Source organism: Rhinolophus sinicus, chromosome 8 (genome assembly GCF_057876585.1).
Source record: "Rhinolophus sinicus isolate RSI-liver-muscle chromosome 8, RSI-T2T, whole genome shotgun sequence".
Lineage (NCBI taxonomy): Eukaryota > Metazoa > Chordata > Mammalia > Chiroptera > Rhinolophidae > Rhinolophus > Rhinolophus sinicus.
This window is the reverse complement of record NC_142508.1, coordinates 67,409,342-67,423,286: the sequence shown is the minus strand read 5'-3', so window position 1 is coordinate 67,423,286 and position 13,945 is coordinate 67,409,342. Positions and strand designations below refer to the sequence as shown.

Genomic DNA, 13,945 nt, shown 5'->3' with positions numbered 1-13,945 from the left:
GAAATCTGAAAGTCCATAGTCTGCCAAATTCCACTTTTTCAGAGCATCTTAAATCACTCAGCCTTGAAAGTCATCAAATCAAAGGTGATTAGGGAACCAGTCATCTAAGTCATCTAGCCTATCCCCCCTTTTTGTGGGGAACTATAGATCAGCAATATCTCAAAAGAAAGATCCATAGGATCCAAGCACTTTCTTTTTTTTCCCCCCATCCAACCTGACATCACACTCATTCTCATAGGCCTAGATTTTAAACATCACTCACTACTGCCCTTCCCCACCCCCCGCCCTTTCCCCGTGCTCCCTTTTAGTAGGCATGGCAACTGCTTGTTCCACGGAGATGCAGACATGGCTCTCCAGGACCCGTCTCTTCGGCAACCCCCTCACCATAACACACCCATTGCTTCCCGCTGAGAAAGTCCCCAAGGCAGAGGTTCGATTTTCTAAGAACAACTCATGCACAGCTCCCCACATTGTTCAAGCTACACAGCCCCTGCCATGGCTGAAGTCTCTTCTTCCTCTCTGGGCACACAGCCCATCTCTTCGATGCACGACTAGGGACTCCTACATGCCAATGATTTCCCTGTGCTCCCATTTCCCAAATCGACTTCTATTTTGGGTATAAGCTTTCCATTTTGGGTATAAATGAATAAAATTCCTTTGGTACAGCTCTTTAAACAAAACAAAACAACAACCACAACAAAACACTTTCCCAAACTTGAACATTACTAGTGACACACAAATATGCACCTCCTCCAACTATGTCAATTTCATAAATTAGGGAATTTCTCGTGTTAAGGACCAACTAAGGTAACTTCATTAGAATTTATGAGGCTCAGAAATTAGCACCCCTGAAATCTACTCTTGTCCTGTTCACCCTTTACTGAATAATTCCTGCTTATCTTTCGGGTCACAAGTTACCATGTTCTCCATGAAGCCTTCCTTCATCTCTCCCAATGTTACCCTGTAAATTCAAAATCACGTGTATTAAATTTTGTCATTCCTCTACTCCGTTTAGTTTTTCTTTTTTTAATTGCTTAGCTAAGACTCTTGAGCTCAGAGACTCTTCTGGCCTAGTTTCCCATTTTCCTGGCTCTGCACCACCTACCTGCACATGGTCGGCTTTCTGTTCTGACGTATATGACCACCTATCTCCTCATAGTTAGTGCCTCTCTTCTCTGAAAGACGGCTGCATGTTTTACCGTAACTGGTAGTGAGCAGCCATTTTTTCCATCATATTTTGGGCTCTTTCTCTCCTTGCACTTTTTTTGGAGGGGGTACACAGAGAACGCCGAATCTGAGTGGTGCTAGGACTCTCAAGCCACCCCTACCGGGTTTTGCCATCCCTAAGCCAACATGGATAAAATGCCACCCATTCTGATGATACATCCATTCATCTCATCACGTCTTTACAGAGGCTTCCCCAAAGCTGGACTTTACTACCAGGACCTGGGGGCACAAGATGCCACTATTCTTGATGGCAAGCAGCTTAGGGTCCGGTGAGGAAGACAGACAAATAGACATGTGTAATACAGAAAGGAAGGCTATGACACAAGGAGTACAGAGGGTTATGAGTACACGAAGGGGCATCCAAGTTGGGGTTGAAGGGTGGTCAGGAAAATGCCCCCAATTGGAGAATGATTAAATAATCACCATTCCCATTCAGTAGACTATTGTACAGCTGTTAAAACACAGAGTTCTTATGGTAGAACATTAAGTGGAAAACAGAAATGTTCTTAACATGGATAAGTCAAAGAGAAAAGGATGGAAGGATATATGAACAGTGGTTTTATGGTTCTCTGGATGGCCAGACCATTAGTGTTTTCCAGTCTAGACTTTTGGTTTGTTTTGGCCATACTCTACTATTGGAATGGTGGAGGGAGAAAAATAAATACTGAAGAACAGCAGCCTTACCCTGCCCACGAGCACGGGGTCAGGCCCGGTGTACTCCTCGATGACAAAGAACTGGTTCCAGACCCAGCCTCTCTTGGAGCGCTGCAGCACTTGCCCCTCCTTCCCCTTCTCGTGGTGCCCGTGGAACGAGGGTCGCAGGTGGCCCCTCCGCTCCGCGGTGAAGGCCTGGCTGTGGCACAGCACACCCAGGCACACCAGGGCAGCTTGTAAACAGTAGTTCTCCTTCATTTTTGGTTACGTGGTAGGCACAGGAGAATGCAGCTGTCACCCCTTCCACCAACCGTGCAGCAGCCTGGCCGATGGTGGCCTCCCTGATGTGTCACGCAGACCTCTGTGGGAATGGAATGTCTCTGCTCGCTGAGCACATCACGTCAGGGCTGCCCACTTCCCCAGTCGGCTTCTGCAGGCAGAGAGAAAGGTGAGATTAGCTGCAGGGTCTATCCTGTCTTCATCTCAACTCCATTCTGTATTTTTGTTTTGTTTTGTTTTTGTTACCCGCATTGGACCATGTGAGCACTTGGCTCTGGGTACTAAGGAAGCAGATGAGAGTAAGAAATAGTCCCTGCTCTCTTGCAGTTTACCACGCAGTGAGTGAGAGAAACACATACAATACAAAGAAATCCCTCAGGTCTATATGAGGATAAAATGTGCTGTGGAATCCAGCTGCTCAGGAATGTGTTTTTACCACTTACTGGATATGGGTTTGCAGGAAGCCAACGACTGTCTATGGGCTCAGCTTGCTCATTTATGAAATGGGGATGACACCTGTACTCATTGCAAGGTGGGCAAGGGGATTGCATCAGTGCTGCCCCTAAGTCTCAGCACAACGGCTGGTACACACTCCATATTGATGTTATTGATCATAATTGTGCTTGGGTATGTTTTTGTAATAGGGGAACTTAGGGCATTATGGGAGTCATTGATGGGGACGGAGGATGGAGATGGCAGGGAGTGGGGACAGTTAAGGGCGACTTCCTTAGAGGAGATGGCTGGGCTCAACACTGATGTGAGAGTTACTGTGATAAGAAGAACGTAGATGGGAAGTGCATACAGGAGAACTAACAAGCCCCGAAGCCCAGAGCTGGTCACAAGCACAGAATGTCCCAAGATATCCAGCATCACTGAAGGAAATAAGGAAGAAGGAAGGCAATGATGGTCTCTGCTAGATAAAGGGAGGTGGGGCGCAGGTCCTGAAAAATCACTGATGGTCACTAAAACAGTTGTGAGTGAAATAATGGGCCAGGTTCCCACTGGTGGCTCAATGGAGGCTATAGTGTCAATACAATGAGCAAGATTTGTTCTTGTCTGATAAGGGTCCACTCAAGAAGCTAATGATCCTACCTTAACCTAGCAGTGTTTCCAAGGATACTTTATAAGTTCTCTCCAATGAGGAGAAGCAAAATTAAACAGCACATCCTACCAACTGGGCCAAAGGGCTTGTTCCTGACCCCCAGCCATGACTCAACAACAATCAGTAGGAAGGATGAGCTGCTCACACCTTTCCATAATCCTTGTAGGTTTCTGATCTATATACCATGTTTCCCTGAAAATAAGACCTAACCAGAAAATAAGCCCTAGCATGATTTTTCAGGATGACATCCCCTGAACATAAGCCCTAATGCGTCTTTTGGAGCAAAAATTAATATAAGACCTGGTCTTATGTTCGAGGAAACCTGGTATAGTCACTCGAGTTCCTCTCTCCAGCACTCTGGTTCTTCTCTCTCATCCTTCCCTTCTGCTCAGAGTCCTGGGCTTCCTCACAGGACTTCGCCTTTTGAATGCTGGAAACTTAGTTTCCCCCTAAGGAATTTCCGTTGCCTGTTCCCCTCTCTTAGGACCTCACACTTTCTTCTGAATGGACCATCATCCTCTCCCACTGGAGTGCCACCCACACTCCAGTTAGAGTTCTAGTTCCCAGAACCAGACAATCCCCACTACCCACCCTCCACCAACGTGAGGGATTCTCAGAAAATTGTTGGGAATGTAGGATGACACATTAATATTGAGGATGACACTTCAGTTCAGTGCCGATGGGTTTAAATGAAGTTGGTGAGATTCCTGAGCATTGTAAGAATAAAAACCATCATCTAATTCTTTGCTACCTAGTTTAGATGAAGTGGTGGCGGGGCGGGAGAGGGGAACAGGAAGGAGGACGGATCTTGGCATAGTGGAATATACCTAGATTTGGAGATCAGATAGACCTGGATTGGAAAACCACTTCTATATCTTACAATCGGGGAGACCTTGGGCACTCTGAGTCTGCGTGCACGCATCTGAAAACAGGCATTACAAGAATTTCTGTGCACATATAGAGCTGGATACAGAGTGGGAACTGGGCGCACTCTCCCTAGAGTGCCACAAGCCAAGCCTGCAGGTCTCACTCAGCAGAAAGAAGTGCTCTTGCCTTGCAGATCAAGATGTCCAAAAGAGGGTGGTGAGGTGCTTTCTCTAAGCGAAGAATTGAGGAATAAGAGTTACATGGGATGGCACAGCCATCTAGCCTTAGTAGTCTAGAAAATAAGGGAATTGGTGGAATTCTAATTTGTTGGTGCAGAATCCCTTTCCTTCTGATGGCCTTTGACTTCACCAACCCAAGCCTGTTTCCTTTGTAATATGGCAACATGGTATCTGGGGAGGTATATGTGCAGTTATTTTCAGGTGACCAGTACCACTCTATGATGTATTGTGTGAGTCTCCTTTCACGGTATAGTGAGTTTACTATTTATTGTAGACAGATACTTTGGTATGTGTAAGGGACTATATGGAAGAGAGAGAACTATTAAAAAGGCAGAGCCGTCATTTAACAGCTTCACCCTCAGACTCGGGCAGTTATAATACATCAAATGCTATTTCTTGCAAATCAAACTGACTGTGGGAAAGCACAGAGAGGGACCCTGGAGAGCTTAGATCCTAAAATGAGGAAATGTCAAGCGATAGGAAGATCCCGAGGGTTCGGACAGGAAGCTGGCGATATGGTTGAGAACCTGCCACTAGCTTGTCACTGGACCTCATCAGTTCCCTGCTTGGTGGCTCCGCCTCTTCTCTATGAAATGGAGCCATTGGGTGCCATTTTCTACAAGTGGCTTCCAACTTCACAGTCACGGTTAGAGCTCAGTGAGAGATTGTGCGGTATTTCTTCTGCATCATACACTGTCCCCTTACCAGACTGAACGCATTTTAGTGACTGAGATTATATTTTATTCATAATTATATGTCCACTGACTGAGCTCTTCAAAGCAGGCCATCAGTAAAAGCTGAATATATGATGTGAACCACGTACTTGAAGTTCAAACTTGGCATTTCCATCATTGAATCTCAAGAACAAGAAATAGAAAGGAACGAGCATATGGTGCAACAAGATTCCTGCCCATTTTACACCATGCCAAGTATTAAGTGTTCATTCACACGGTGATAAATTATTCTTGCATATAAACTGTGAAGTGTATTTGAAAGAAAGGGTTTAATTAAAGTTGATATTTCTGCACCTCTTTCTTCTGGCTGCCATTTTTCTGTAAAGCACAATTATTTCTGACACTAAAAGTGTTGAAACTAGATGGCAACTTTTTTTTTTTCCCTTTGTTAAAAAAAAAAATTCAAGTTTGATACTAATGAACTTGGGTTTCCACATGACCAATAAACAATAAACCCTTTGTTGAAAAGATGAAATTATCTTTTTTCTTCTGTTGGAAATAACAGCAAAACCAGCTTGTTCCTAAAAGTAATCCATTGGACCCATTATTTGTAAGTGCTTATGTGGCTATGTGATATATAAAGTTATTTTAATTGATCAAGCTCAGGAATGGGTAAGGTGAATTTTAAGACATGATTTTTTTAAATTTATTCAATTTCAGACTGAAAACATACTTAGCAAGAGCTTTTTCTAGCCACTGTTCTAAAAACTAGAAATAATAACTCATTTAATAATTTCTATAACAAACTTATCAATAGGTACTATGGATATTCTTATTTTAAAGGATGAGGAAACTGAGGCCCAGACAAATTAAGCAACTTGTGCAAGGTTATGCTTGTGACAAATAGCAGAGCTGGACTGTGAACCCAAACACCTGGCTCTCGAGTCTTTGTTCTTATAACAAGTGAACAATACCAACCCTTACCATTTGTTTGTATCTGAAGTTCACAAGGAAATGATATGGACACGGATAAAAACAGTGACCTAGAGGCTACCTCAAGTAAACCAACATTAGGACTTGATGTACATTAATAATATGACTATGATGAAAATAATAATAATAATTAACCTTTGTCCATTGTTAGTATCTGCCTAACACTCTTCTAAGTGCTTTCAATGAGTTGAGTCATTAATTACAATTTCACAATAACCACACAAAGTAGTAGCATCATTATCCCCATTTGACAGATAAGTAGTCTGAGGCATAGTCAGATTAAATAACTTGCCCATGGCTACAGAGCCAGAAGGACCTGGCATATGGTTCCAGGACCTGCTTTCTCATAATGCTGGATGATGCTGCCTGTCTCAGAGAATGCTGCAGATCAAATATAGACACACATCCCAATACACACACAATAGTCTTATGATGAAAATAATTTACGTTTTGGTGGCACTGGTGGGGGGAGGGGAGGCAACAGGAGTAATACCTGACTAACTTATTAAAACCAAACCAGAAAGAGGAAGATGAAGCATTTTATAGCAATGACCAAAGTGAGGACGCATAGGAGAGCCTGACATCAGTCCACCAACCACACTGTATAACCTGTCCTTAAACAGCACCATGAAAACAAACATTAATCTTCACCTTCTATTTTTAAACCCATTTCAGACTTTTTAAAGAGACAGGTTAAAAAAGATGTGTTCAGGGAGAATTATTTATTTTTTTTAGAAATGCTTCTAAAATCGAGAGATCCGACTTGTATATTCAGTGATAGAGAGTTTGCAGGAATCCCTCATGAAAATTAATAGGAAACGGACCTCCTAAGAAGACCTTGACGTTGGTAATAATTAGGGGATTATATAAATGTTCCAATTGGTTTTAATAAAGACCCCCAATGCAGTTATTGAACAATCTTTCCATTAAAGCACTTTCTAACAGGATGCCAGGACGCCTGAGCATTGAGGCTCCGCTAAAACATATAGGAGGGACTTCATTCTATGATGGGAGCTTATTGCTTGGAAGGAAAAATAAGCATTGTTGAAAGTCACAGGAGTAATAACATGACAGGAAAATGGATTTGCAAAACCACCAGCTCTAAGTGGAGGCTCGCCCTTCTATCTTGAGAGCAGATAGCCCGTCATAAGCTACTGCGCCTTGAGCATAAAACTCTCTTGCTGTGTCTGCTTTTGTCTCCGTAAAACAAAATGACATATACGGGTGTTTAAGTATATTTGGACTCCTGCTAGAAATTGTTATCGGGTAAAGAAAGAAAGACGAAGGCGCTTAGCAGAAAGCAAGTGGCTTTGGTTTTTCAGCTTCCTCCTCCCCACAGAGCTGGAAGGATCAGACAGGCTGACCTGTTCTTTTCATTTCCAGGAAGCTAATTTACAGTTAAAGACACGTTATCATTACATTAAGAATATTACCGAGGCCCACACCAGAACTCAAAACTCCATTCTGCATGTGCAGTGTCCCTTTGTCAGGGGAGCTCAGGGGCTCTGGTCTCCACTTCAACAAACACAGCTTTGTAACCAATTGGATTCTATTATGCAAATTAATTCAAGCATATTTTATTCCCCGTTCAGATCTCATCACTCAGCTCTGAGCTGGTCTCTAGTTTCAAATCAAATCACAGGAATTATGCCATGTCTGTGGAAATCACAGAGAATGGGAGAGGAAGTATTAAAAGACCTACTGAATCACATTTCCCATTCCCTGATTTCTACACTTGGAACAAAGCATAAGCTTGGGGTAATAATCATTTCTGCTCAGGTGCGAAATACACAGCAAAGACTGCAAAAGGGCCTCTGTATATGTTGCTTCACTCTCTAATACCAAATTCAAATGTTAAAGTATGCAGCAAATGCTCTCTAAGGGCGGGTGGAAATTTTAAAACTGCTGCCCTGTAAATGTGATTCTCTGCTTCTAGTGAAATAGAGAATCACGGGGCATTGGCAGGTGAAGTGAAAAGTTCACTCACTGCCTGGTGTTCGGCAGACCTGATCCAAATCCTTGTTTCAATCACTTACAGGCTACATAAAATAAGGTAGTAATAGTAAGGATTATCCATGCTCAACTGCTTGATTTTTCTAGGGCTGGCCAGTCTACTCAGGGCTTGGTACATACCATGTTAATGTATTTTCACTACAATTTCATGTAAATAGCACCCAGATTTTATCTACGAGGAAACTGAGGCTCAGAATGGTTAAGTAAATCATCCAAGAGTACACGCTGAATCACTGTAGAGGATGCAATTCAAATTCAAGTTTATGTGACTGTAAAACCCATGCTTTGGCTTTACTTGGCTCCCAAACTCTGGGAGTCCATGATACTCATTTTTAATACAAAGAGACTGCATGCTCCATCTCCAAGGATCATCTCAGCTCCAAATTGTATTTGATATTGAGTATCATCTTCGTTAAGGGGTGAATACCATTCATTTTTAAGTATGTATAATCACCCTTCATGTTCTCAGGCTCTCATGGCCATGACGTATCATAAAAGTCCAACTTAAGTCTGTGGACCCCAGACATACAGAATCATTCAGTGATTATGTATCTCTTATAAAGTAATGAAATCATCTTCAAATGATAAGATGGTTAGATACAATGTGTGCAATGAAGAACTTATGAGTTGTGCTTTACTCCTTACAATAGTATTTTTCTCACTGTAATATTTTTAAATGTTAATCATTAAGATGCATAAAATATATCAACACATACAGGAAATCACATTGTTAGCAGTGTCATCTCAGACTACGCATACACACTGTATATGAATGTGTGGAAAGAGAGAGATTTTATTTGCAGTTTTTCTTTTGCATGAGCTAAAATACCTGAGGGAAGATTAGGGCAAAATTGGCAATGATAATATGCTAAACATAATATATCATCATTCATGGTATCAGAGGGCTCTATGTAAATTTCTCTTTGTCTCCGAGCAGTAAATATTTATAAAGCCTTCTTTATTTGCTGGGTTCTTCATTCAGCAATAACGTTTTGCAGTGCCAGGCCTGGGTTGGACCTTAGGGGGACACCGGCCGCCATGAATCTCTGATCTATAGACTCAAATGACAGTGAGACAGTTGTCTAAGCAGATGAATGACAATATGATGCGATCGATGTAAGCAGACCATGTACGAAAGCACAGGTATGTGACCACATCTCTGCAGGTGAACGTGAACCATCTCACTGTAGCCTTCCGGGACTTGCCTGCTCTAGCCTTGGCCACATAAACACCTCTCTCCATACTCGCCAGCATCTGGCACTTCCACTTTCACCCTGAGCGATGGCCGACTGAATCACGTGTAGTCTGAGGACAACCACACCCTCAACCGACCACTGGTTGATGCGACCTGTGTAACCTGGCTCAGAATGATAAGCAAGTTGACATCAGATTCGCTCGGGAACTTGAATGAAAGAAAACAGGAAGCATTTGCTAGTGAAGGAACTGAAACAGAAAGGTTATGAGGCCCCTGGGGGATGGAGTAGCCAAAAAGTGACATCCTACAGCCAACGTTCCAGTGAAATCAAGGTGATGAGCAAGCCAGTTTTAAACTAAACAGAAACAAGCATGGCCCCTGTCCCTGAGCCATGCAAATGGCAGAATGCACCGCCCTGTTCTCTGAAGATCTTGGCAGTCAAGGACCACCCTCCAGCTGCTGTCTCCGTGGGGCCCAGCACTCATCTGTCCCTGAAATTCTGTCATTTGCAACAACCTATGCATCCAGGGACAATAAGCCTCCTGTACATGAGCTAACTTTAGTGCTTCCTTTTATCACCAAACAGCAAAACTAGTAAACTACAATAACCAAGAAGAAAAAGTTAGGTGGTTCTTCTTCCGCTCAAGAGTGAAGGGCTGCAGCTGCGGAGCTCATCTGTTCAGATGTAGAAAATGCCTCTGCTTTGATTTTCCAGGGACTACTGGGACAATAGGGAGATTGCTACACTGGAAGTCAGGACACTTGTGTTCTAGCAGAGGTTCTACCACTGAGCACCTGTGCAACCTCAGAAAAACGACTCCTTCCTCTGGTGCTAAGTTTCTCCTTCTATAAAAGAGGAGGTTGGCCATAGCCTACTAAGGGTCTCTCATGTCTGTGGGATCCTGTGATTCTGCTGTGTGGAGACAGCAACCTTCCCTGGATGGAGGTTTTCATCTCATTTAGAAGGTCTAGATCCCAGCTGGCAGGACCGCTCTATGTACAACTCCAGGAGACCCCACTTACAACACATATAATAGGAATGGTGTCCCCTGGGACTAGGCAATGCAGAGCCCTGCTAATGGAACAGGTCTCGAATCCCAGCATTAGGAATCAGCACTTCCCCTGATCGACAATGGGAAGCCAGTCAGGACTCTGGTCAGGAGATTGATGGAGCTGTTGGAGGTATACAGGAGAAACTGACATGAAAAACGGCACTTCTGACAAAATGATTGAGAGCACAAGGTCCGGAGTCAGATGGGCTTAGAGGGTTAGAGCTCATTAGGTGTTTGACTCAACCTCCGTGTGTATCCACACGCCATGTTAAAAATGTGAAAAACACTAGGACCGGTCTTAAAGAGGGAGTGCTAAGATGAAAGGCGAGGATGCCTAGAGAGAACTTTGTAGTCCTTGACGTGGCCTGGCACATAGTAGGTGATCAAGAGTACACATTAGGAGTTTTGATCCATCAACAAGAACACATAAATATATACTACTATAAGCCCCGGATACACTGATATAACATACAATATACATACAATATGCAACACAACATACAACACACAATAAGGTGCAAGCCTTCTCAAAGGCTCCAGGATGCTGTTCATTAAGAGGAGATAAAGAAAATAATGCTGGGCCGGCCCGGTGGCTCAGGCGGTTAGAGCTCCATGCTCCTAACTCCAAAGGCTGCTGGTTCGATTCCCACATGGGCCAGTGGGTTCTCAACCACAAGGTTGCCAGTTTGATTCCTCAAGACCCGCAAGGGTTGGTGGGCTGCGCCCCCTGCAACTAGCAACGGCAACTGGACCTGGAGCTGAGCTGCGCCCTCCACAACTAAGATTGAAAGGACAACAACTTGACTTGGAAAAAAAAAAGTCCTGGAAGTACACACTGTTCCCCAATAAAGTCCTGTTCCCCTTCCCCAATAAAATCTTAAAAAAAAAAAAAAAAGAAAAGAAAAGAATGCTGTAACAGGGATTGCTAAATACCATGATATACATATTCAAGGGAGATGAGATAAAGACTAATGTTGTCCAATAGAAGCTACAATGTGAGTCACATGTATACTTTTACATTTTCTAGATGGTACATTAAAAAAAAAGTTTGTAAATATATATTTATGTTTAACCCGGGATGCCCTAAATTGTATCATTTCAATATGTCATCAATATAGGAATGATTGCGATGCTTTGTCTTAAGTCTTCAACACCCTGTATATATTTTAAGCTGATGGCACATCGCGGTTTGGACCAGCCACATTCCAAGAACTCAGTAGCCATATGGCTAGTGGCGACTGTACTGGGCAGCACGGAAGTCGAGGATTCTGGAGTCTCCCAGAGAGGAGGTTATATAACCAAGGGAGACTTGCTGAGGTCACTGCAATAGTTCAGGTAAGAGGTAATACAGTTCTGAACTAGAAAAATAAGGGTTATTCTAGGAACCATGCAGATGTGCAGGGCCTTGGGAACTGGACAGACTGAGAAGGATAGAGGATAAGGCTGCAGTCCCAGGAGACTGAGGAAATAGTGGTGCTGCTCCTGGCCTCAAAAGGAGAAGGGCCTGTTTTGGGGATAAAGAGCATGAGTTTGGTTTCAAGCATGAAACTTGGGAAGACAGTGGACTGATGCCCAAGTGGAAAGCTCAGAGCGGAGGAGTTAGGATCCCACATTCTGCCAAGAGTAGGTGGCATCACTGTTACCATGTGTGTTTCAAGTGTGGGCATTGTGTTGCATCATTCGATGTGAGAATCTCAGAATTGGATAAAATCCTAGAGACCCGCCACTATCGGGCCCTCTTCAGTAGACAAATGGGAAAACCGAGATAGAGCGATGATAACTTGTACAAAATAAAAGACAAAGTGAACAAAACCTAAACTCATTTTGCAGAGGAAAAAAGGAGGGGGAGGGAAAAGCATAAACAGTGAAAGATAATTTTTATAGCATCGACTCCTGCCCACCCCCCACCAGCTTAAACGCAGTCCTGCCTTTCAAAGTATTTCTATGGAAACACCAGTCCAGGTCCTACAAGGGAAAAGACATTCATAAACAAGGACCTGGCAGCTCTCTTTAAAGACTGTCAGTGGAGAACAAACAGGAAGAGGGAAAACAATCTGCATAGTCTCGCTGGAATCTGACATCCGGCAGAGAACCACTTTCCACAAAGTCTGTTTTAAAAAATATAAACACTAAGAGGAGGAATTATCCCAAGGTGGCCTTAATAACTGACAAAGGCTTGATGTGAATTTTTGAAATAATTACTCAGGCGAGGACAGAGTGTGCCTCAAAATCACCACTGCTGAGAGCCATTAGAATTCTGAGAAGTCCAGCCTGTGACCCCAATCCACTGCGGTCCACGTGTATCCATCTGGTTTAATCAGCCACCAAACAGGAGTGAGGAATGCAGAAAGTCAAGCTGCTTCCAATTATCAGAAGCTTGATTTCTACCAGAGGGTGGGTGGGCTGTTCTGGAGCTCTCTTTCTAACGTATCTCCCTAAACCACGTTATCATGCTAAGAGTAAACTAAATTCTGCCACACTCTTAAGTAACCTTTTCTTTCTTCTTTTCTTTTTTTTCGTGTCTCTACATATACCATGGCGCCCCCCCTCCTTATTTTAGAAAGCAGACACGAACAATAGCCTCATAATGATCTCATTGTGGTTTCAAATAATCCAATCTTTGAAGCCCAATTCTTTCTTTTCAAAGGCATTAACGTCATTTATCAAAAGTAATGGGATTAAAAAAAAAAAACAACTTAAGCATAAAAGAAAAGTAATGGGATACAGCAGACTAGTCAAGTGCCTTGTACATGTGCAGGGCGATTTTCTGAAGCACATGCAGAACACTCCCAGGCAGGCAGGACTTTCAAAGGCAGCGTTAAGTGTGCTTTGTGGGTCTCAGATAATATGGCTCCCTTTTAATTAGATTTTCCATAATCCCAGGTTAATCCTATTGTGAGTTACAGACGTGAGTTTTGACTTGCCTGGCAGAAACATCTATTGTAACAATGGAAATTTTTTCTGGAAAAAAAATGTGCCTTATTTACAATTCATGGCCATGTCCTTCTTCTTCCCCCAGGTAGAAGTGACCATTTCCACTCCTTTGGGTCACATTGTCCTTTTAAATAATTTAATAAGGGCCCCACCTTTTCCCCAGGATATATGAAGTTCCCTGTGATTTGGTAACATAGCTAATTCTTCACTGAATTCTTGGCTACTGAATCCAGTGGTGTATACAGCTGGCATGGCCTCTGTCTCTCCCACAGCTTAAAACTTAGACCAGTGTCTCTAGAATTTGACTGTACATTAGAATTAACCAGGGAGTCTTAAAAAACCCATTGCCCGAGCTTTCCTCTAAACCAATTAAAATCAATGAAAACCAGGAATCAGTATTTTTGAAGTTCCCTGCGTGGTTCTCTATTCGAGGATGAGAACCACTGTTCTAGAGCCACACTGTCCAATATGGTACCAACTGAGACACAAGTGGCTTTGTACATTTAAATTCATTAAAATTAAATAAAACGGAAACATTTACGTCCTCAGTGCGCTAGTCCCATTTCAAGTGCTCAGGGGTCATTTCAATCATCCAAAAAAGTTCTATTAGTCAGTGTTGGTCTTAGACAGTAAACATCCTCATGCAAAGCATGAAACAGCTATTTAATGAAAGAAGGTGTACAAAGAACACTGTGCTAATCAAAGACGTGCCACAC

At 42.9% G+C, this 13,945-nt stretch overlaps 1 protein-coding gene across 1 annotated transcript in view; it reads right to left on the bottom strand.

Annotated features, from left to right (window-relative positions):
- CDH11 (cadherin 11) overlaps positions 1 to 13,945 on the bottom strand; it is a 146,392-nt gene that overhangs the window by 48,718 nt on the left and 83,729 nt on the right. Inside the window, exon 3 of the mRNA XM_074314783.2 lies at positions 1,912 to 2,311. Coding sequence (XP_074170884.1) covers positions 1,912 to 2,139 — 228 coding nt within the window. The 5' untranslated portion in view covers positions 2,140 to 2,311. The remainder of the gene's footprint in view (positions 1 to 1,911; positions 2,312 to 13,945) is intronic.